At 43.7% G+C, this 22,386-nt stretch overlaps 1 protein-coding gene across 1 annotated transcript in view; it reads right to left on the bottom strand.

Annotated features, from left to right (window-relative positions):
* The window catches only part of TENM4 (teneurin transmembrane protein 4), a gene marked incomplete at both ends in the record, with an annotated part of 363,192 nt that overhangs the window by 215,722 nt on the left and 125,084 nt on the right, over window positions 1-22,386 (bottom strand). Inside the window, 2 exons of the mRNA XM_080612995.1 lie at window positions 1,411-1,509; window positions 6,509-6,761. Coding sequence (XP_080469121.1) covers window positions 1,411-1,509; window positions 6,509-6,761 — 352 coding nt within the window. The remainder of the gene's footprint in view (window positions 1-1,410; window positions 1,510-6,508; window positions 6,762-22,386) is intronic.

The raw sequence follows: 22,386 nt of genomic DNA, 5'->3' as shown, positions 1-22,386 counted from the left end.
TTGATGCCTGCCTTTAAAAAGTGTGAATAACTGTCAAAGGCAACAGCGTTTCCTGTCCAGTGACACATTGGGAGGCACCATATTTTGCCCATCATTACAAACGCAGCCTGAGAGCCAGCCTATGAGGACCTTGGGTGAGGCTCATGAAAGTCAGCACAAAAAGAACCCACTGCAGTCCATGAGCTCCTGAAATGAGATGTCCCAATGGGAGTTCTCTCCACAGGAATCCTAAATGAGAAACTTAATTTTGGTGGGCCATCACGAAATACAAGGCATTCAAATCCCAGGCACGAAACTTGGGGAAACAGATCTGTCTCGCCTATCACCATGCTGATGTGAAGCCAAAATGCAGCTTGTGAGGACTGAGGAACAGCCCCAGTGCAGTTTGCACATTCTGCTGTGGTTTACAGAGCCAGATTTGCAGGCAGCATAGATGCAATCAGCATGGATCCATGGGAGTCAGTCAAGCCGGTGGGTTATCCCAGATGAAGACGTGACTCTTATTTTCCCCTCGAAGCCACTTGTCACAGGGGGAAACGTCACATGCAGCAATATCACCATGCAGAAAAGCCACTAGATTCATGCAAAATAAAGAAACACATAATTTTCCCAAATAGGTGTTTGTAGTATTCCAGCCATGAGTTTATTGGTACTCCAAGCATGACTGCTGAGCAGTAGAGAATGAGTCATTATTTCCACTAATGCTCTACATCAAAACATTCCTTTTTACAAAGACTCAGATACTATCCTGTGTTTCTGGAAAGTATTTAGGCACAGATGTATCTGTTCAGAGCAAAGAGGTACCTGCAGTGTTCAAGAACATCAATTAGAACTTCAGTTAATGATAGCTACCAAATTAGAAAGTACCAGCACAACAAGGTCAACAGTTTTGGCACTAACTAGCAAGTTAAAAGCTGGTTTTAAATTAGTAGTTAAGTGACCAAATGTTAGGTAAAGATGCCAGAGTGGGTAGATAAGTCAAAAACAAAGGCTTGGCTTCCACACACCACTAGCAGACACTTGTGAGGTAAGATATGAGGCAAATATCAGTTTAACAATGACGTATCAGGCTGCTGGCACAATAATGGTTTAAGGTTTTTAAGGAAATGAACTTAATCTTAGTTTATATGGGACTCAAAATTGCTGTAGGTACTTCTTGCTAATGAAATTACTTTTGAAACAAGGGAAAAAAAGCAAGCAGCATGCTGTGGCTCACTAGCATATTAATGAATCTGCCATTAATATGGACAGGACACAATGCTCCAAGCCCCAGAACCTCAGTTTTAAAGCCACTTTGAAAGAGGCGAGCAATGGTGTTGCCCTTAAACATCACTGATATGACCAAATGCTTTCATGCAAGGATCATAATGATTGTACAGTAAACAGGAAGACCACAGAAGTGTCACATACCCATCATTGTAAGCACCGTCATGTCGGGAGGAGGTGAGAATGTCCATCTCAATGAGGTTGTCCTGCAATGTCTCTAGGAATGTCTGCTTTGCTATGTTTCTACATACATATGGAAACATGAATGAAGCCAGTGAGTCATGCATATATGAAGTGTGATCTTATAAACCACAATGGTTATAGTGCAGTTGTGCATGGAATTAGAATGATGGACCATATATTTATATGTATAAGATGCTACACATATACATATATAGCTTCTAAGAGTGTTCACTTCTCCCTCTATACACTATATATATGCATATACACACATATAAGCACACACGCCCATGTGCATGTGTAAAATAAGCTGATGTATTTGTTCATTTCACATTATTTATTGCCAGTGACACACAAGACTGGATTCAGAAGAGCAGATTTCAACCCAGAAAACAGCTCTAACCTTGCTAAACTCCTGCATCCATCTTATTGTTCCTTTGAAAGGGCACAGCGCAGCATCCATAGCCCACAGTGGTGGTACTTCCATCTAACATCCTCATGGATTTCCAGTGCAAATCTGACACGCCTTTGCTTAAGTTTCACTTTTCCATTTGAGAACTTCAGAGTTACTAATTTGATTAATTTCTTTTCCATTGTGGAGCAATCATTTGCTATTTAGAAGTTTCAAAACGCTGCAGATGAGCATTCCAAGTAAAAGTCTCTCAGGAATAAGCAGATAAAAGCTGGAAAATAGCTATCCTGCAACCCAAATTCCAATATCAGAGTACTGGCTGTAATATGACTAACACAGGCAAGAGATATTTAGGGTCTGCAGGTGCAAAAGCCTGGCTTTGGCTTTGCATACAACAGTGGCATTTTGCAATCCCTGGGCTCCCTGGCAGGTACTTTGATGAGTCACATTTCGGTCTATATATACTAAATGGATTTGTATTTTTGGAGGGGAATAGAAGGAACATAGAGAATTAAGTCAGCGGCACAGCTGGGAACAGACTGTGTCTTTTACACCTTCAGGCTTGTTTCTCAAGACCTGGCAAAAGAACATTCCTGGTTTTGCCCATGTCTGTTTTCAGCGTCAAAACTGAATCTAAGCCTGAATGTGAATCAATTCCCAGGCGGAAACTAGTACCAGGAACATAACAGCATTGTGACACTTTATCACTTAGGCAGGATTAAACTCTTACAGGATATAAGTGACATGATGTGAACTCAAATGAGAACTCCTCTGTCAAAGAAACTGGATTCAGGTAACATGCTATATCAAGAGAAACCAGCCCTGTCACATTATACCAGCCTTGGTACCATCTCTTCTAAGTCATCCTCAACCTTAATTTTCATTTCTACCTCCTCCTCTTCCTGCTGCTAATGCCAGTACTTGTTTAGCTCAACTCACTGCTTTTGAAGGCCTTTGGGATGTTTTGACAGAATAGATCTACTCCTTGATCTGCAGGAAAGTAAAATTACTCCTATTTGTAGATTTGGAGTAAAGCGGATCGACATGCATGAGCTGTGTGCCATAGCATTTGAGACATCAATCCATCCCCAAGTGTTTGCAGCTTCCTCACATTCCCTAGGAATGCAAGAAAGGTTGGATGTTGAATTCAATGCAGAAAGAAGCAACGTGTGTCCATGCACTGAGCATTGAATGGGTAAGAGGCAAGGCATCTAGCAACACATCAATCAATACAAGTTCATCAGGAGTTAAAGTCCATGTCAAACCCATTCCACGACTTTCAGTTGTCAATAAAACAGGGTTAGATAATCATATCATGTATGGTTTTGCAACAGAGAGGTCGCTGGGACATCAGGGCGACGAACATCCTCCTCTCTGAAGGCTGGGCAGAGTCTGCTCCCTTGGACGTTACCTGTGAATAGCTGTCTAGTTACACAACACTCTCCCTTCTCATTACGAGCTGTGGTGGCAGAAGCTGACCCTACACGATTACCACATGAAATTCCCTGGGAATGGAAAGCTGTTGGTTTGTCAACTAGACGTCCATCTAGTTGGCATTTATTTGCTCCTGCAAGGTCAAGTGTATAAAGGAACAGAAAGGAGGCCGCAGAAGAAGAAAGAATAAGGAATAAATATGGGAGGAGCTGACTTACCTGTCAGGAGTGACTGCTGAGCAAAGATCTTCTCATCAGAACCTTGGTAATATATTGCTTTTAAAGCAACAAAAAAGGGAGCAGAGAGGAAAGCAAAGAGGAGAAACAGAGAGAAGGAAGTAAAGGGAAACTAATGAAAAGGGTGGACAGAAGAAGAGGGAATCTTCCTCTTGCAACACAAAAAGTTCTCAGATACAGGGATATGCTGATGGTGGTGGTTGTGTACTTGTGCTCCACATCTTTGCTTGCCTTTCAGTGTGGGTATTTCCAGGCAGTGACAAATCACCCTAAATTCCCAGTTCTGAACAGTGCCTGGAGCCCAGGGCAGTCAAAAGGAGTGATAAAACTCTTAACTGTAGGCACATTGCACAGCCTGTGACAATCCCTGTTTAAAAGATGTAGCTTTTTCTTCATGTTTTCTCTCTCTGTTGACTAATATGGGATTTAAAAAGGAACGGATATTCAATGGAAATACAATTCCATTTTTGACAAGAGATTACTCTAATCTCCTATTGCTATACTTCAAAGGCCTTAATTCTTGGATTAATGTCTTATTTTTTTACATATTGGACATTTCATTCTGTTAGGTGAAGGTTCTCACAATGTTTGCAGTGGGGAAGGTCATCTTCATGGAAGAGTTGGAACTGGGTATTCCAAGTTTGCTAAACAGCTCTGAAGCCTGGTCTTTGGTGGCTATAAAATTCCTGCTGAAGGAAATGGAAGACCTCTGCATGCTGGAAGAGCAGGCTATGGAAGTGAAGATTTGTCACATATTCACTGCTCAACACATGCAGCCCAGTCTCTTTGTATTGTGACACCATTAGAACACTTTTCATGTTCTTAATATTGTCTCATGAAGGAACAAAAGCCTATCAGTCATGCTTTATAAATGTGCTCATTTGCTGTTTGGCATGAAATCAGACATTCTTTTTCAACGTGATTGCTGTCTGAAGGAACACTGGGCAAAATGACACCATCAGTGTGTCTAAAGCCAAATCAGTCTTGAATCTACTTGCTTTCTACCTAACGAATTAAAAATGGCTAATTTGAGGATCAATTACAAATGTGACTAAATTGTGATGCAAGTGAAATCATCAGATGATGCAGAAGATCTCTTTGTGCAGGTAGACCTCCAGCTGTGGTTAACAGCAATAATACGACCAACCCAACTTGTAGAATGAACAATCTGCTTCAGATCTCCATAAGTTTTCATCCACTTTCATGGGGAGTCTTTAAGGATGTAGTCACTTCAATTTAACAGGAACAGTCCAGGACTACCCAGATAATTGTTCTGTCTATGAACTCCTGCATTTAGTAAGATGTGGTAAAGCTGTTTCTCCATCTCCCTCTTGAATTACCAACAGCATTGGACAAATGGGAGCAGGATGTTTTCAGCAAAGAGCTTTTATCTATCTCTGACATTCCTCCACTGACCCAGCAGCAAGGACATTCCTTCTCAGTTGTAAGGTTCTGAGAGACTCCAGTCAGGATGCCTTGTCACTACTAAATCAGTGTATTACCTCTTCTCCAAAGAATTCACAACCTGGTTTAGAAGAAGGCACAGGGTTTCCTCCACAGTTATAGATTATTCACAAAACGGCTGCAGGAGTGGGGCTGAAGTATTTCTTAAGGTCTTTTTTTTTCTTGTTTCTCAAAAGAAATAACACATAAAAGTCAATGCTTGGGTATATATACTTAAGAACTAGTAACACAATATAATTACTGAAACTGTTGCCAAATCACACTTGCAGTACCTGCTTATAATTTTGTCTTAATCTTTTGGATCCAGTTTTTAGATGAGCCTTTTTAATAAAGCAGCCGTGGAGAAATGAATTACCCTTCAATGCCATGAAATGTGATGTTGAGGTCTGCTTGGGAAGTGTCAGAGGGCCAGCAGGCATAGCTCATCCTCAGACATGCTCATTCTTACAAACCACTTTCTTAGCAGGAGCTGGCAAAGCTGGTACATTTTGTCCCAGGATCTCAATGAGATTCCCACAGGCAGGGATGTGACAAAAGCATGGCTCAGTTTTCACTTATTGTATGTTTGCTGTTGTCTAAAATCTTTCTTGTTGGTTTGACAAGTTAAGACAAATGAGGGGAAAAAGGCAAATAAGTAAGTGCATTGTGTTTGGCTTTGAATACTTCTCTCCAGACACCACATATGGGGGCTCATGACTCCAGCGTCTCCAGTGGTTTCTCAGTAGAAGAGGAAATGGTGAAGCAAAAGCTCTGGAGGATGCCAAAACTGAGTTTCAAGTGGGACAGCCAGAAGTGGAGCACCCACCATCGGATGGGAGGACCAAGGCTGAGGGAGGATGACAGCTCCCCTTTCCAGGACCTACATAGGACCTAACTGAAGCGATGAACTAGAACAACTCCGTGCATCCCTATTGTATCCTTCATGTGTGGCATAGGTGGAAAAGAATTGAAGAGCTAAATGGAAACACCACTAGTTGACTGATGCCCTGGTGAAACCTGGTGTTTTATGCTTGTTAGAGCAATGTTGTAGGGTACTAATGTTGCAGTCGACCTCTCCTCATCAGGTAAAACAAGATCAAGCTCCTAAATGCAGTACTACAGAAATACCTGCTTGATGAGGCACAGCTAGAGGGCTAAATCTTTTCAATGTATTGACTGATTTCAGTTTCTTAAATAGGATATGGATTTATCCTACCATATAGAAAGAAAAGACATTAAAGGAAAATAAAAGAAAGAAAACCAAGAACATTTTAATCTACGCTTCCCCATTTTAAATGAGGGAAATACCTTAGGAGCAGCTGTTAGAGACAACTTTTTTAGTTTAGGAAAGAAGAGCAATTTCCCCTTCTCCTAGTCCGAATAAAAAGACACAAAGAATAATAAACACAGCCCAAAATACATAAGCCAAACACCAGGTCATAAAGTGAATAGTTAGCTATACAGATGTGAGTGTTTTCCATGAAATCCTTAGCACACACAGTCAGAACGTTGTGATGTACCAAAGAAAATGACTTACCTGGTCTCCAGTGGGATGTTGCTGTTGAGTAACCAGTTGTCCTGAGCATGGGCTGGCTCTTGAGCACTGGCTGGTTGTTCTCCAGAAAGAGAGTGGTCTGTAGGAGCTGGGCTGGGATTGCTGCGTGGAGTGAAGTTCCCTCTGTTTAGGGAATTGATGGAGGCCGCGTGGTGTTGATTTGGGGTATGAGCATGAGATATTGGAGGCGGTGGAGTTCGGAGCCTCGAATGATTTTGAAGATTTGGAGGATGATCTAAAACATAAGGAAAATATCTTTAAGGTTCCTGATTTGAGTTGTTCCATACGGCACTCATTTATGTGCAGGCACTTTAGGAAGGCTGGGATGCCACCTCTCCTAAATCAAACTCAAACCTTGTTCCATATGCTCTAATGACATATGTATTGATCCCCCAGCCAGCTAGAAAAATAGTTGGCTTTCATGCCCAAAAGTTCTGAAAGCTTAAAGCACTCCAAAAAGGCCGTCCTGACAGCCAAGTTAACTCCGATGAACAACCACAGGTTGCAAAGTGCAATCTATCTGTGACACTGATTTGTGATAAAGCCTGAAAAATACAAGCAGCCTGGATAGATTACATTTGAGAGTAAGGTTCTGACGGATATACAGCTCCCAGTGAAGTTTGTTCTGCCTGTTTTACCCAAGAACTTTCAATAGTTAAGTCAACAAGACTGAGAACACATTAAATCATAGACGGGAGTTTAAGGAAAGCCATAAAACTGAGTCAGGGTTATACAATTTAACAACATCCAATAGTTTGTACTGTGAAGAGATGTACTCAAATGGAGTAAAAAATGCATGTGGCATAAAAACTTGAGGTGTCAGGAAAATGAAACAACATATGGTGAAGAAAGATAGAAAGATCAGTAATAGGGCTATATTGAGTAAAACTCCAAGTATTTGTTAGCCAAGAGTCTGAGGGAAGGCAAACACTTAGGAAAGACCAACCCAGTGCTGGTTATATTGGTATTTTTACTCTTTTTTAATGCAAATCAAGGATTTTGTTTTTCACATGTTTTCTGGAAATGAAGAAAACCTAAATTATTTGATGGAACTGGAGAGAGATTGACAGTTCAGCATACTGTATATGGGACATGGGTAACTTATTCCTGGTTTTAGTAGGTTTCTGTTCCTAAGTCATTAATACGCAACAGTTATCTGATGCCTTATCTGAAAATCAGTATATTCTATCAATGGAATACCAGATTTGTGTATCTTGAAAAAATAACACTAACCTAGTGATACAAGAGGTAATGGGTTCAAACTTAGCCAGGGGAGTTCAGGTTGGATGTAAGGAAGAAGTTCTTTACTGTGAGAGCTGTGAGGCACGGGCACAGGGTGCCCAGAGAAGCTGTGGCTGCCCCATCCCTGGCAGTGTTCAAGGCCAGGCTGGACAGAGCCTCGGGTGACATGGTCTAGTGTGAGGTGTCCCTGCCTATGGCAGGCGGGTTGGAACTGGATGATCTTATACCTCGTCCAGTTCCAGTCTACTGCCACAGGCAGGGACACCTTCCACTGGAGCAGCTTGCTCCAAGCCCCTGTGTCCAACCTGGCCTTGAACACTGCCAGGGATGGGGCAGCCACAGCTTCTCTGGGCACCCTGGGCCAGCGCCTCAGCACCCTCACAGGGAAGAGCTTCTGCCTAAGAGCTCATCTCAGTCTCCCCTCTGGCAGGTTCAAGCCATTCCCCTTGGCCTGTCCCTACAGGCCCTTGTCCCAAGCCCCTCTCCAGCTTTCCTGCAGCCCCTTTAGGCACTGGAGCTGCTCTAAGGTCTCCCCTTCAGGAGCCTTCTCTTCTCCAGGCTGACCCAGCCCAGCTCTCTCAGCCTGGCTCCAGAGCAGAGCTGCTCCAGCCCTCGCAGCATCTCCATGGCCTCCTCTGGCCTCGCTCCAGCAGCTCCATGTTCTAATCATGCCGCAGGCCCCAGAGTTGAATGGGAAAGAGTGTAAATCCTGGAATATGCAATGGGCACTTCACGAAGTTCTCCTGATACGGGCTGACTTTCCCTAATGGAGACTGAGTCAGAGGCTTTTCCTAAAGATCTGCTATGTAAATCTCAATTTGTACCCTATTATTGCAGACACATTGCAGATGCTATTATGGATAATGCTTTCGAATCAAGCAAAAATGTGTCATTTTCATTCTCTATTTGCATACCCTCTGTGATTTCTTTGCTAAGTAAAGACAGCACATCTATCTTATTCTGGTCTATGTGCTTTTTCATGGGATTTTATAGCTTGTATTTCTTTTTTCTGACATTTAGGAAGCTTTTCCTCCCTGAATATTTTTAATTCCATTCATATACAAATTCTGAACACTTACATTATGTGTGAGCCTTTCTGAATTTCACATACCTGGACTGGGATTAGCAATTCTTTCCCTTCCATACAATCTCTTTTTCTTTCCTTCTTCTCAAGTTAAAGAACTTAATTTCAGGCCAGGTTGGACAGGCCTTGGAGCAACCTGGTCTTGTGGAAGGTGTCCCTGCCCATGGCAGGGGGTTGGAACTGGATGAGCTTTAAGGTCCTTTCCAACCCAAACCAGTCTGGGATTCTATGGACATTAGAAAGAACGTGGAGATAAAAGCACAAGCTACAGAATCTTCCCATTGAAAATTACTGCAGCTGTGCAGGATTTTCTTGATGCAATAAAACTATTGAGTTCTTACCCTCTGCAGTCACCAACGATCTGATGGGATTTGCAAAGGATAAAGGAAGCCTACAAAGCAAATTCTTTCTTGATTTCCTGCAATTGCAACTGTCTCTTTATTTGCACACGCTCTTTGTAACTTGTTCCACAATGTTTGAAAGATATACAGTTTGTGGTTGTATTTCCCCACAGGAAGGAGAATCTTAATGCTGGCCGCAGGGGCTGTCTTACTTCATGTATGTGTGTGAATCTCATACCATGGGAGATGCTTTGATTATCCTGCTATATATTATATATAAATGCCATATATTTATAGCTGCTCAGGTAGCACTGAATCTTTGCAGATCCCACCACATAGGTAGGATACAGGGGCAGTCAGATACAGCTTTTTACATCTAACAGCAAGCCATTATTGGGACAAGAGCATCACAGGATTCAGGAGACTTTACAGAGGAGGAGGACATTGTGGTCACCACACAAACTGTATTAGGTTCCCCAACACCTTTATTAACCGACTATAGGAAAGGTAACTGTGACTATCCCTCGCAGTGCTCAAGGCCAGGTTGGACACAGGGGCTTGGAGCAAGCTGCTCCAGTGGAAGGTGTCCCTGCCCATGGTGAGGGGTTGGAACTGGGTGAGCTTTAAGGTCCCTTCCAACCCAAACCAGGCTGGGATTCTATGATTCTATGTGTAAGTTATCTTGGCTTACTCAAAAAGAGATGATTTTCAACATTTGCCTTCTTGCAGTTTCCCTCTTTGGTTTCCAGAAGGACACGGAGTTTATTATTCCCTCTCTACTTGTTGTTGGAATGAAAAAACTGACATATACTATTCAGAAGGACCAACTAAGCTAACAAAGCAGTGAGGATTAAACCAAAGAACCTGTAAAACACTTCCCCCATGCCCTTCCAAATTTCTACATCTCCAGAGTCAAGCAACACAGTTTAGGGGATGATTTTGGGACAACAAAAGAGATCTGTGAATAGCAAAGGAGCCCTCTCAGTCTTAGACATGAGGTGGCACTGAAACAGAGTCCCAGAGATGAAGTTCAACTTGTAGAAGAAAGGCTGGCACTTTGGAAGCCTAAATAGCTCAGAACATAATGAACACCCCTATAAGCCTCATTTTCTCTAACGGGTCTCCAAAGTGTGTCAAAGACGAAACATGTCAGGATTCAAACAATGAAATATTGAAGATCTGACTGTGAAAACCACCAAGAGAAATCAAGTGTCTTTGTGTTGCCTTTGTTTGGTTTGGTTTTTAACATTAAAATGTCATTGACTAACACTGGCTTGGTAACCACAGATAAAGCAGAGCTGAAAGATAACTCAGTTAATGAAGCTTGCACTTGGCACATAGTGGAGAGCCTTGACAGAATCCTGTGAATGAAGAATTGAGCAACTGTGAACCATAAAAAGATTACCAATGAGGAGCTCAAATGACAACATCAGAATAAAAGGTCTGAACCCCACGTTCCTTTTCCTTCCCTCAATCTTTAATGAGTAGCACTGATTTGAAATTAGTCTATATAACAATTACACTTTCTGATTCATTAGCTTTGGGGATTGTGCTCAGGGCAAACCTCAGAGTGAAAAATAGGTTCTCATCCTTTTTAACCCCTTCTCCTGTTCCTTCACACGCTTGTCATTTGTATCTCTGCTCATATTCAGACTGCCTGATGCCTGACTGGATTAAGTACAGGAAAGATTTCTCTTTACTTGCTGTAACAGTGCCAAGTGGAATGAATCACTCATTGCTCCCTTCAACTTAAACTCCACAGCAGTTGTGATGACTGACTTGGTGGTGTGGCTTTGGGCAATTGTGTTTGTACCCCCACACAGAGAAATCCCACCCGTTGAGAGGAAAAGATCTTATTTAAAGTAATGAACTTTGCATCCAACTGCCAGAGCATCTCAGAGCCTTGCTTCAGCTCCAAGGCCATGCTACAGTGTGGTGCAGATGTACACTCAGAGCCTTCCAGGCAGCTGGAGCTACCTTCAGCTCAGGGAAGACCTTATCGCTCCCTACAAGTGCCTGAGAGGAGGATGGAGCCAGGAGGGGCTGGGCTCTTCTCCCAAGGAACAAGGGATGGGACAAGAGGAACCGGCCTCAAGCTGCACCAGGGCAGGTTTAGATGGAGCTGAGGAACAATTCCTGCCCCAAAGGGTGCTCAGGCATTGGAACAGGCTGCCCAGGGCAGGGCTGCAGTCACCGTCCCTGCAAGTGTTCACACACCGTGGAGACGAGGCCTCAGTGCCATGGGTTAGTGGTGGCCTTGGCAATGCTGGGAACAGTTGGACTGGATGAGCTTAAAGGGCTTTTCCAACCTGGTTGATTCTATGATTCTAGGATCCATCAGCTCCCTGTTCCTTTGGGTGTCAGTGGGTATGGAAGCTGGGGTTCCTTCACTCATTGATCTGATGAGACACTCAAGGCCAGGTGGACTAGGACGTAGTGAACTAGGTCTTCCCCAGCACCTTGTAGGGGGACAGAGTTTGCTGTTAAAAGTGGCACTGCCTGCCCGAAGCAGGGTCCCTGTCTGACACACAGCAAGCCAATGACAGCATCTGCAAAATGAAAAGCCGGTAGAATATTTAACCCCCAAGTTAGCAAATAACAGAAAAATACGAGGAGAAAAATCCGAATGTGAGAACTGCTGTCTGCTCAGAGGGTACCCTGCTCCATCAGGGCTGTTATTGATATTCTTCATTCTAGAGGAGAATTTCCTCCTCCAAGGAATGCTACACTAAGTTGATAGCAAAACAGTTGCAGAACATAAAAGTTGAAGTGAATTTTCATGACATTACCTACAGTGTCCCTGTGAATGTCTCCAGCCACTATCCAAGGCTATTTTAGACACTGTTGGTAAAGCTACATATAGCAGGGCCAGTGAAGAAAGACTCTAACTATCAGAATCCAAACTTGACCTACAGCAACATAGAATGTGTAAAGAATGCAATAATTTTTCATTGGTCAAACAGAATGCAACCATTTTTCATTGTACAAACAGAATGCAACCAGTAGCAAGTGGAAATGGGGAACCTAGAAACCATACAGCAGATAAAATCGCACCCTCTTACTGAGGTATATTGGGTGAGGCATCTCTGCACATAGCAGGGGGTTGGAACTGAGTGAGCATTAAGCTCCCTTCCAACCCAAACCACTCTGTGATCCTATGAAGCACCTCTCTGACTGCCCATATCAACACTTCCTTGTCTTTTACTGCTTACAAAACCCAACAGATACACCAAATGAAGTCTGAACAAGCCACCTCCTCTGCATTCTTCTCATCAGATGGGTACATTACATGCAAACTTTCCTCTCAAGTGCCAATGTGCCTTTTCAAAAGCAGAATATTGACTGTGGGGTTTGAAATCAATGTTCTGTTTGATGCTGGGCTGTCAAGCTTTGCCTGTACATAGTCAACAAGAGCTCTGGGTGGTTGTGTTTTCATCAGTATGCATCTGATTGAATTGAATGCCCTACAAGAAATGCTTTTAAAAAGGTCCAGCTCACTGTCAAAGGATGATACGCAGTCTTTTAACCCATGGAGTTCATTATTCAACTTCATAAAAGGGAATTAGAGAGTAATAAAATCAAAGCAGAGTATTACTATTTAGAGTCTGAGAGTTTATGAAGAATCATTGCCTCAAACACAGGGGAAAGTGAAGAAAAAAGCCAGAATGTCTGGCAGAGTGTAAATGAGTTACTTAGACTGAAATAACATATTTAAGTTCTTAAGTAAGTTACTAAAAACATGGGAAGTAACCTCTACAGTGCCCAAGCAAGCACATTTTCTTGCAGTCTTGAAGACTCCAGGTTTTTTGCTGGGCTTACTGAAAAGGAACACCGCAGGAAAACTGCAGCCTACCTCCTGAAGAACTGGGAGCCTGCAGCCCTCTTTCCTATACATGAGATGTAGGAAGTCAGTACTTCTGAAAATCACAGACTGGTTTGGGCTGAAGGGACCTTCAAGTTCATCCAGTTCTGTGAAGGCTTCTCTACAAATGTACATACAATGTTCGTGTGCTTTCCCCCAAGCATTTGATCCTTAGCATTTAGAATCATAGAATCCCAGACTGGTTTGGGTTGGAAGGGACCTTAAAGCTCATCCAGTTCCAACCCCTGCCACAGGCAGAGACACCTTCCACTAGAGCAGCTTGCTCCAAGCCCCTGTGTCCAACCTGGCCTTGAACACTGCCAGGGATGGGGCAGCCACAGCTTCTCTGGGCACCCTGGGCCAGCACCTCAGCACTGTCACAGGGAAGAACCTACAGGGAAGAGCCTAAGAGCTCATCTCAGTCTCCCCTCTGGCAGGTTCAAGCCATTCCCCTTGGCCTGTCCCTACAGGCCCCTGTCCAAAGCCCCTCTCCAGCTTTCCTGCAGCCCCTTTAGGCACTGGAGCTGCTCTAAGGTCTCCCCTTCAGGAGCCTTCTCTTCTCCAGGCTGACCCAGCCCAGCTCTCTCAGCCTGGCTCCAGAGCAGAGCTGCTCCAGCCCTCGCAGCATCTCCATGGCCTCCTCTGGCCTCGCTCCAGCAGCTCCATGTCCTTACGTTGATGGGCCCTGAGCTGAAAGCATGTGTGTCTTTTTTTTTTAAGTTATATATTGCAATATATGCTATATAAACCTTAAACCTCACTTGCAATCAACCAGGCTATCCCAGTGGCTGTGGTTTGGGCAATGCCTATGCCACTTCGATGATTATCCCTCACGTCTCCTTTCAGTGGTGTCCAACTTGCACAGGCTCAGCACAAGCAGCTGGGTGCCATCCCTCACATGTAAAAGGCTGGGAGAGATGGAAATAACTCAGATTTGCTGCCTCCCCACTGCACATTTAAGAACCACAACTGTTTTTACACCTAAGGTTATCCTTCTTGAAAGAAATGTGCCGTTTCTCTGATGTCTGCACTTCATTGACTTGAGGCACTGAGGAACTCTTTTGTACTGAGAGTTTGACTGGTTTCCCTGCACGTGCTGTCTCCAGTGTTTGTTGTGTGGTTCTTTCATACAGTAACATATGGAGACAAATACATAAGCAAACAGAAAACCACACAGTTCAGCCTTGTGGCCAAACCAGACCTCATTAGCTGGTATGGTTGCATTGGCAAATCTCTGATGTGTTTGTGCAAAGCAGCTCCCCAAACCAAAGTACCTCCACAAAAGGTGCCTTTGGCTGCTGTAATAGTAAATAAACTCAGGCTTTTGCCAACACAGCTCTGTCAAATATTGGCTTTTTATTTTTTCATATACCTATATTGGAAAAGCTTTGAAATACAGACCTGATTGTTGCTTGTTTCTCCCAAAAAATAATATGAAGAGTCTCTATTTTGCTTATGCCCTTCAAAACTCTTGTCTAAACTGCAGCACTGCTCCGCCTTAGCTGCACACAAACAACAGGATTGACAAATCCCCAGCTCCAGCAGCAAAGCTATTGACAGTAGCTGAGGAAATAGTCTGGTTTATATAAGTTTTACATTGCTGCTATCAGTGATGATACAGAGACTGTCCTTTTGCAAATACGAAGTGATACCAGTTCTGTGCAGTTTGACGGTGTGACAGGACCAGGCACCAGGTCTTAGGGTGAAAGATTAAAATGCTGCAAAAACATGTTAAGAATTTACTGTATTCAATCATAGAATCCCAGAATGGTCTGGGATTAAGGGACTTTAAAGCGCACCCAGTTCCAACCCCCTGCTATGGGCAGGGACACCTTCCACTAGAGCAGGTTGCTCCAAGCCCCTGTGTCCAACCTGGCCTTGAACACTGCCAGGGATGGGGCAGCCACAGCTTCTCTGGGCACCCTGGGCCAGCGCCTCAGCACCCTCACAGGGAAGAGCTTCTACCTAAGAGCTCATCTCAATCTCCCCTTTGGCAGGTTAAAGCCATTCAAAGTTAACTTGCAAGCTTTGGGTCTGGATTCTGAGCTCTAAGGGGCACGTAATTCCCAAAGCCACCAGGGAGCTGAGGAAGGGGCTTGTCCCTTTCCTTTTCATTTGTACATATCCCAGGCTGGTGAATGAATCAGTCTCTGGAAACACACAGTTCCATTCTTTCACAGCAAAGTGCTTTTGGAATGTGCCATGATGTGGTGTAGCACAATGCCAACGAGCACTAATGATTTTAATTATTTACTCTACAGAAAGAAATGGGGAAATTCCATATTGGCAGCAGCCGAAATAAACCCATTCAAGTCCCTGCTGGCAAATGGAGATTTTGATCATGACTCTGGATCAACTGCTGCACATGGTGCCACCTGGGTGCCACCAAACAGCAGCACAGAACCAGTTTGCCAGTTCTTCCTTTGTTGCCCCCTCATCCCCATCCTCTTTTTCATTTCTTTTCCTGCCTTTAAAGCTTTAACAAATCCAATTCTTTTAATTACCTCCAAAGCGCAACATGAACTGGTGACAACGCTGAGAGCTGATGCCTGTCACAGTGATTAATGCCTACGCCCTCCACCCCGTCTACAAAAGCTGCCTGATTTCATTTGGTAAAAACCATGGGTGCAGCTAAGTGTAAAATCTCTCTGCACAGGTGGAAAAACCTTATTCCCTTTGGCACAGGGATGTGATTTGTGAGAGCGGGGCTCCATGACCTTTCCCTTCAGGTTCTAGTTGGCATTCTGGGAAGCGCGATGGCAGGAGGCTGCAGTCCAAATAACTCGGAAACAGACATAAAACTTTCATGTTTTTATTAACACTTGAAGAGGCCATCGAAAGAAAATCAAAACGATGAATCTGTCAAGGCAATGCAGTGCTTTGGTCACGGTGGAAGGGCAATGGAGTTTTACCCAGTGTGTGTTTGTCTGTCTATCCATAACACCTCATCCCTTAATATCTTGTTACTAACAGTCCCTCTGGCAACACACTTCCAGGAGGAAATATCCATGATAAGTCTTATTTGTGGTTAGGCTCGTTTATCACATTCTTTTTTCTTTTTACTTCTATGTTTTAGGATAGAAAACTCAAGCTTATAATGAATCATAGAATCATAGAACCATAGAATCATAGAATGGTTAGGCTTGGAAAGGATCTTAAGATCATCTAGTTCCAATATCAACTATAACTAAACAGACATCACAATATTAACCGATTATAAAGACATTCCTATATGTTCTGATGATAGTTTTTTACCCTGTTAAGATCATCTAGTTCCAATATCAACTATAACTAAACAGACATCACAATATTAACCGATTATAAAGACATTCCTATATGTTCTGATGATAGTTTTTTACCCTGTTATTCTGAAAGTACCTTTGTATAGCTCTCTGCCTTGTTATAGATATGCACAAACTCATACAGTGCTATAGAGACAGAACTAAGTTCCTCTACAAGGTGGTATTGCCTTTACTGGCATGCTACAGTAAAGTGATGCTGTCCATCAACTTTCATCTTGAGAAAGGGCTAATTTAAGAGGAATAAATGAAAAGGTTTCTGGTAAAACACAAAGACTGCCCTGGCTTTCCTGAAAGAAAATGCAAAAAGCAAGTTGTATCAGAATTATTCTTTATTATCCTAGTGCTTATTGGGTTTTCTTCAGTACAGGAGAAGCTGAGGAAAATTATTGCACTAGGTTATACAGCAGTTCTAATAAAGTGCAAAAGATAGAAAAAGGTGTGAAAGATGCATATCTATTTCTGTAAGTCATACTTTGTAGACACAAGTCTACAAACTGCCCATGTGTGAAACTGTCACCGTGTTACTGATAGCTCGAAGTATGTCAATGGGCATATCAGAGAATCACAGACTGTTTGGGTTGGAAGGGACCTTAAAGCTCATCCAGTTCCAACCCCCTACTATGGGCAGGGACACCTTCCACTGGAGCACCTTGCTCCAAGCCCCTGTGTCCAACCTGGCCTTGAACACTGCCAGGGATGGGGCAGCCACAGCTTCTCTGGGCACCCTGTGCCAGCGCCTCAGCACCCTCACAGGGAAGAGCTTCTGCTTAAGAGCTCATCTCAATCTACCCTCTGGTAGGTTAAAGCCATTCCCCCCCTCCTTTTGTCTCCCCAGAGCACAGCAGACAGGGAGAACCCTTTCCCTCAACCTGCTGCTCATGCTCTGGGGATGCACAAACAGCAGTTAGTGACTTTTTCCTATTTATCCCAGTCAATGACATCTGTGAACTTGGAAAATTGTCCACGAATGTTTTAAACTGAAGCCCTGAACTAACAATTTTAGTGCAGACCCCTGAAGCCAGGTGCTTTACTCATGTAAGGATGAGCTTCGGAAATACACACTCCTAACAGTAACTGAAGTCCAATATTAGCAGCAGATTCCCTCAGCATGGGGCTGTTGAGGAGAGTGACAGTGCACTCAGATAATGCTTTGGCACGAAGCGGGTGACTTTAAAGCTCAGATTATCATGGAAGATGAATTTTCTATGGTTCTTTTCATTACTTTCTCCAAGTGCTCTTGACATTTGTGAAGCAGTTCAGGAGAGCTTCCTAGGAAAGCTGTCAAAATAAAGTAATCACTTTCTTATGATTTTGTTCAACAAAACGTGAGCAGGGCATGGTTTAGAAATGAAGATCAGCAGCTTGTGGAGATGGTGCACACATGCATACACCTGTACATTATCCAGGGCTTTATCATAACAATAAAGCATAATATCATATGCACATTGTCAAAGACCTGTAACAACTGGTTGGTCTAGAAGGAGGATGCTGTATGACCTTCATGTATCCTGGCAATATACATTTCAACTCTATATGAAACCTGTGTGTCAAACATTGGTACTTAGTCACTGAGCAACAAAAACATTATATTGGCTTCATCCTGGAAGCATTTGCTACAATATTTATACCCCCTCTAACTCTTTTTAAGCAGAACAAATCAAGTGGAGTATGGAGTCGTATTAAGATACTGCCTGGCTTTTTTAGGGACAATCTTGTTAAAAGTAGTTTACTGTGTGCCACAGGCACCGACTGGCACAACTCTGGGAGGGTGACAAAATATTTGGCTTTAATTAAAGGGATGATCATAAAGATCTATTTTATTATCTCTAACTCAACTACATGGGATAAAGGGTTTTTTTTGTTGGTTCCCTTTGTAGTCTCAGAGCTTCCCCTACCCCCCAAGCTGAATGATGTATGGTCTGGAACAGACCCATCATAAACCGCAAGCTGTAAATTAAACACTGGGATGAATAACTGGCTGGAGGAATTTAGGAATGGTAACACAACACATGTGATTGAGTCTACTGAGGGAGCTTCTTTCAAAACATACATTTCTGAAAGCAGGCTGAGAGAGCTGGGCTGGGGCAGCCTGGAGAAGAGAAGGCTCCTGAAGGGGAGACCTTAGAGCAGCTCCAGTGCCTAAAGGGGCTGCAGGAAAGCTGGAGAGGGGCTAGGGACAAGGGCCTGTAGGGACAGGCCAAGGGGAATGGCTTGAACCTGCCAGAGGGGAGACTGAGATGAGCTCTTAGGCAGAAGCTCTTCCCTGTGAGGGTGCTGAGGCGCTGGCACAGGGTGCCCAGAGAAGCTGTGGCTGCCCCATCGCTGGCAGTGTTCAAGGCCAGGTTGGACACAGGGGCTTGGAGCAAGCTGCTCTAGTGGAAGGTGTCCCTGCCCGTGGCAGGGGATTGGAACTGGATGAACTTTAAGGCCCCTTCCAACCCAAACCAGTCTGAGATTCTATGTTTTCTGAAGCAGAAGTACAATTACTTAATAAAATGATTTAAACGAATAATGACTGGATATTTTTAGCTATTAGGCTTAAATTCCACACACTATTTTTATGCATAGATCTTTGGATTACTTACTTTTATCCTAAAGGTTCCTAAAGCACTTCAGATGTATACCAGATACAATCCCAATTACAGGGAAGAATCATTCATCTCAGCACTGGAAGGTCATCTTGCCTTCTGCATCAAGGATGAAGCTCTGACTGCTGCAGATAACAGCAAAACTCAGAAAGACTTTAGTAAAGCTGGAATTGTACAACTCATCTTCTGCAGAAAAAACACCTTAATGCTCGAGGGGAACTTTAATAGTGGAAACCAGGCAGGACTTTCTTCATCCTTCAGCTGCAGTGATCAAACCATGACAGGGACAGATCTGTGTTTGCCGGGAGGAATCTAGCAGCCTGGCTCCCTGGCAGTGTAACCATTGGGAAAGGAATGTGCAGAACCTCCCACAGCGATACCCTGCCCTTGATCTGCAGCAAAACTCCTGTATTGTCAATGCTCGCCTTGATCTGCACCTACCTCTTGATGTCAGCTGCAAGTTTTATGCACCATGAGGGCAGTGTATGGCTCCTAAGGAAAGGTTTAGAGGCTGAGGATGCTTTGAGATTAATCAGCATTTGATGCCTCGCTGGAGAAAAACAAATGAGGAGGGTTTGTGGATACAGCACTGAGGAATAAAACCCCATCACACTGAAAAATCACACATGAAGCCAGAGAAGAAGAGCAAGAGTAAGGCAGGGAATGGTTAACCTTGAAGGAAGGATCAGTGATAGAAGGATGGGGCTACCTTCGTCTCTTCTTCTACAGTTTTCCTTCGGAACTATCGATTTTCATACACACATACACACCATCCCTAATCTTCCCCCATCAGCCAAATGTGAACTCCCCAATCCCTGCTAAACTGTCCTTAAACATAGATCTTATCAGCCATATAAACCAGCAGGGTTGGAAGTAGATGCTCAAACTTCTCTGCATCTCTCTCCTACCTAAATCCAGCCTGGAAGATCCATAGGCAAAACACCAGACTGCTCCCTGAAGTGAACCCCCAGATTCAGCTCTGATGGCATCTTCTGGCCCAAGAGATGGCCTGACCTCATATTAAAACTCTGGGTAGCAGAGGATTTACACCACCATGCCTTTAAATTCACAGTAGTAAAGCCATCAGTTACAACCCCCAAAAGCAACTGTGTAGTTGCACAGTGTCTAGCAGAGGATTGAAGTGGTATTTGCCCTATTTGGGACATGATGCTTTTAAAACATTAAAACCCCATAAATACTATTTTTTATTGCATGGAAACTTTCAGCTGAGATTCTCCAAGTAATTTACAGCATTAATTAGTTAAGAGCATCTGATAACAGGGCTCCATATTAAGATTATTATGCCTATAATTAAAGGTAATGAAATGATGAAAGGACCTATGCTCCATTCGTACACTAAAAAGTGAACTCTGAAGTAACGAAAAGGTGGAGCACAAAGATTTGTGACTAAGTACACATCAGGTTGTGCATTTCATTTCTCCAGGCCTCTAGCTAGGAATATGTGTGTGAGATATGAAAGCTTTGCCTATGGTACAGAGATCAACACCAGAAAAGCAGCAAAACCATGAGACCAGTGAGAAACACCGGGTCCTGTGGTGGCAACGAAGAATGGATGACAGAGCTCAAATGTCTCAAGATTTCAAAAGGAAAGGGTTTGCATGGCACTGGGGGGAGTTCTTCAATGATAAACAGCTTTAACCTGCCAGAGGGGAGATTGAGATGAGCTCTTAGGCAGAAGCTCTTCCCTGTGAGGGTGCTGAGGCGCTGGCACAGGGTGCCCAGAGAAGCTGTGGCTGCCTCATCCCTGGCAGTGTTCAAGGCCACTGCTCTAGTGGAAGGTGTCCCTGCCCGTGGCAGGGGTTGGAACTGGATGAGCTTTAAGGCCCCTTCCAACCCAAACCAGTCTGGGATTCTGTGGTTTTGATTCCATTCTTGATGGACACACATTCAAGGATGGAGTGGTTTGGGTTGGAAAGGACCTGAAGATTATCCAGTTCCAACCCCCCTGCCATGGCCAGGGATGCCCTACACTAGACCATGTTGCTCAAGGCCCCATCTAATCTGGCCTTGAACACTACCAGGGATGAAGCATTTACCACTTCTCTGGGCAACCTGCGCCAGGGCCTCACCACCCTTAGATCTAAACTGAACTTTCCCTGTTTCGGTTTGAACCCATCACCCCTTGTCCTGTCACTACAGTCCCTGGTGAAGAGTCCATCCCAGCAGACACTGGAAGCTGCTCTGAGGTCTCCACGCAGCTTCCCTTCTCCAGGCTGAACAGCCCCAACTTTCTCAGCCTGTCTTCATACAGGAGGTGCTCCAGCCCCTGATCATCCTCATGGCCTCCTCTGGACTTGCTCCAACAGCTCCATGTCCTTCTTATGTTGAGGACACCAGAACAGCACACAGTCATCCTTCTGTCTTGAAGGAAGCTCAGTTCTTTTTAGGAATCATTATTAAAGCTCTGGTGAAGTGACACATTACTTAAGTGTCCTTCTGTGCAGAAAGCATCTTCTTTTTCTTGCTCCTTCTGAAACACTTCAGATCTCCATGAGATCATCCACAGATGACAGTATACACCTTATGATGAGGGACTTCTCCAGTCAAATGGCTTTCAGATGATGGTGACAGGTGTCAAAGTTGTGGCTGGAACCCTGCGGGTCACCAAAGCTGCATACTTTGATGCCTATATTTTCTATACACATACTACAGTCACCAAAGTTTGGAGTAACTCTAGAATTCCCTCTGCAATCCAGCAGGAATCAATGGATTCCGAGGAATTACATTATTTAGAAGTTTGCATCCCAACACCAGTGTCTGATAATGAGCCATTCAGAATTGAAGGCTGGCAGATTAATCGCACTTGTATCCAAACAGATCAAGACACTTTGATTCATTCTCTGCAGAAGCTGTCTCTGGCTGTCACTACAGGTAGCCTTCATTAGAGATCACCATCTCCAACAGATCAAGCAAGGATCCATGCACATATATCAATAGTATTTCTATCTCTTAGCTGAGAAACATTCTGCTGACTCCAAAAGGGTTTCTAAGTACAAAGCATGCCAATTGAACAGGTATAGAAGCAGAAGTAAAGCTCTGGTTGACAAGAAACATCTTTGTGGCTCAAATAACTTGTCAGCAGATGAAGACAAGGTAGATGTCAGCTGTAGAAGGCTGTCTGGAAACTCAGCATTTGGCACAACACATACAACAGAGTGGTTTTCTGTGGGAAAATGAAAGAATCCAGCTCACCAGTGAGTTGAACAGCCTTTCATAAGCTTTCACACACTGTGCATTTCTGATACAGAACACAGCGATCTAAGCTGTGGTGCACAAAGCTCAATCTGATGCCAAATACACTGACTCGGGCAAAAGAGATTGCTACCAAGGGGTCCATGTTGTGGTGTGTGATGATGGGGTGTGATACTGGGCTTAGTGTCTACTGCTCAGATCTCAGGACCAGAAGTAATTGGGGTTTAG

Source organism: Psittacula echo (assembly GCF_963264785.1).
Source record: "Psittacula echo genome assembly, chromosome: 3".
NCBI classification, from domain to species: domain Eukaryota; kingdom Metazoa; phylum Chordata; class Aves; order Psittaciformes; family Psittacidae; genus Psittacula; species Psittacula echo.
The sequence above is the reverse complement of the archived record's forward strand: the minus strand, read 5'-3'. Positions and strand labels throughout refer to the sequence as shown.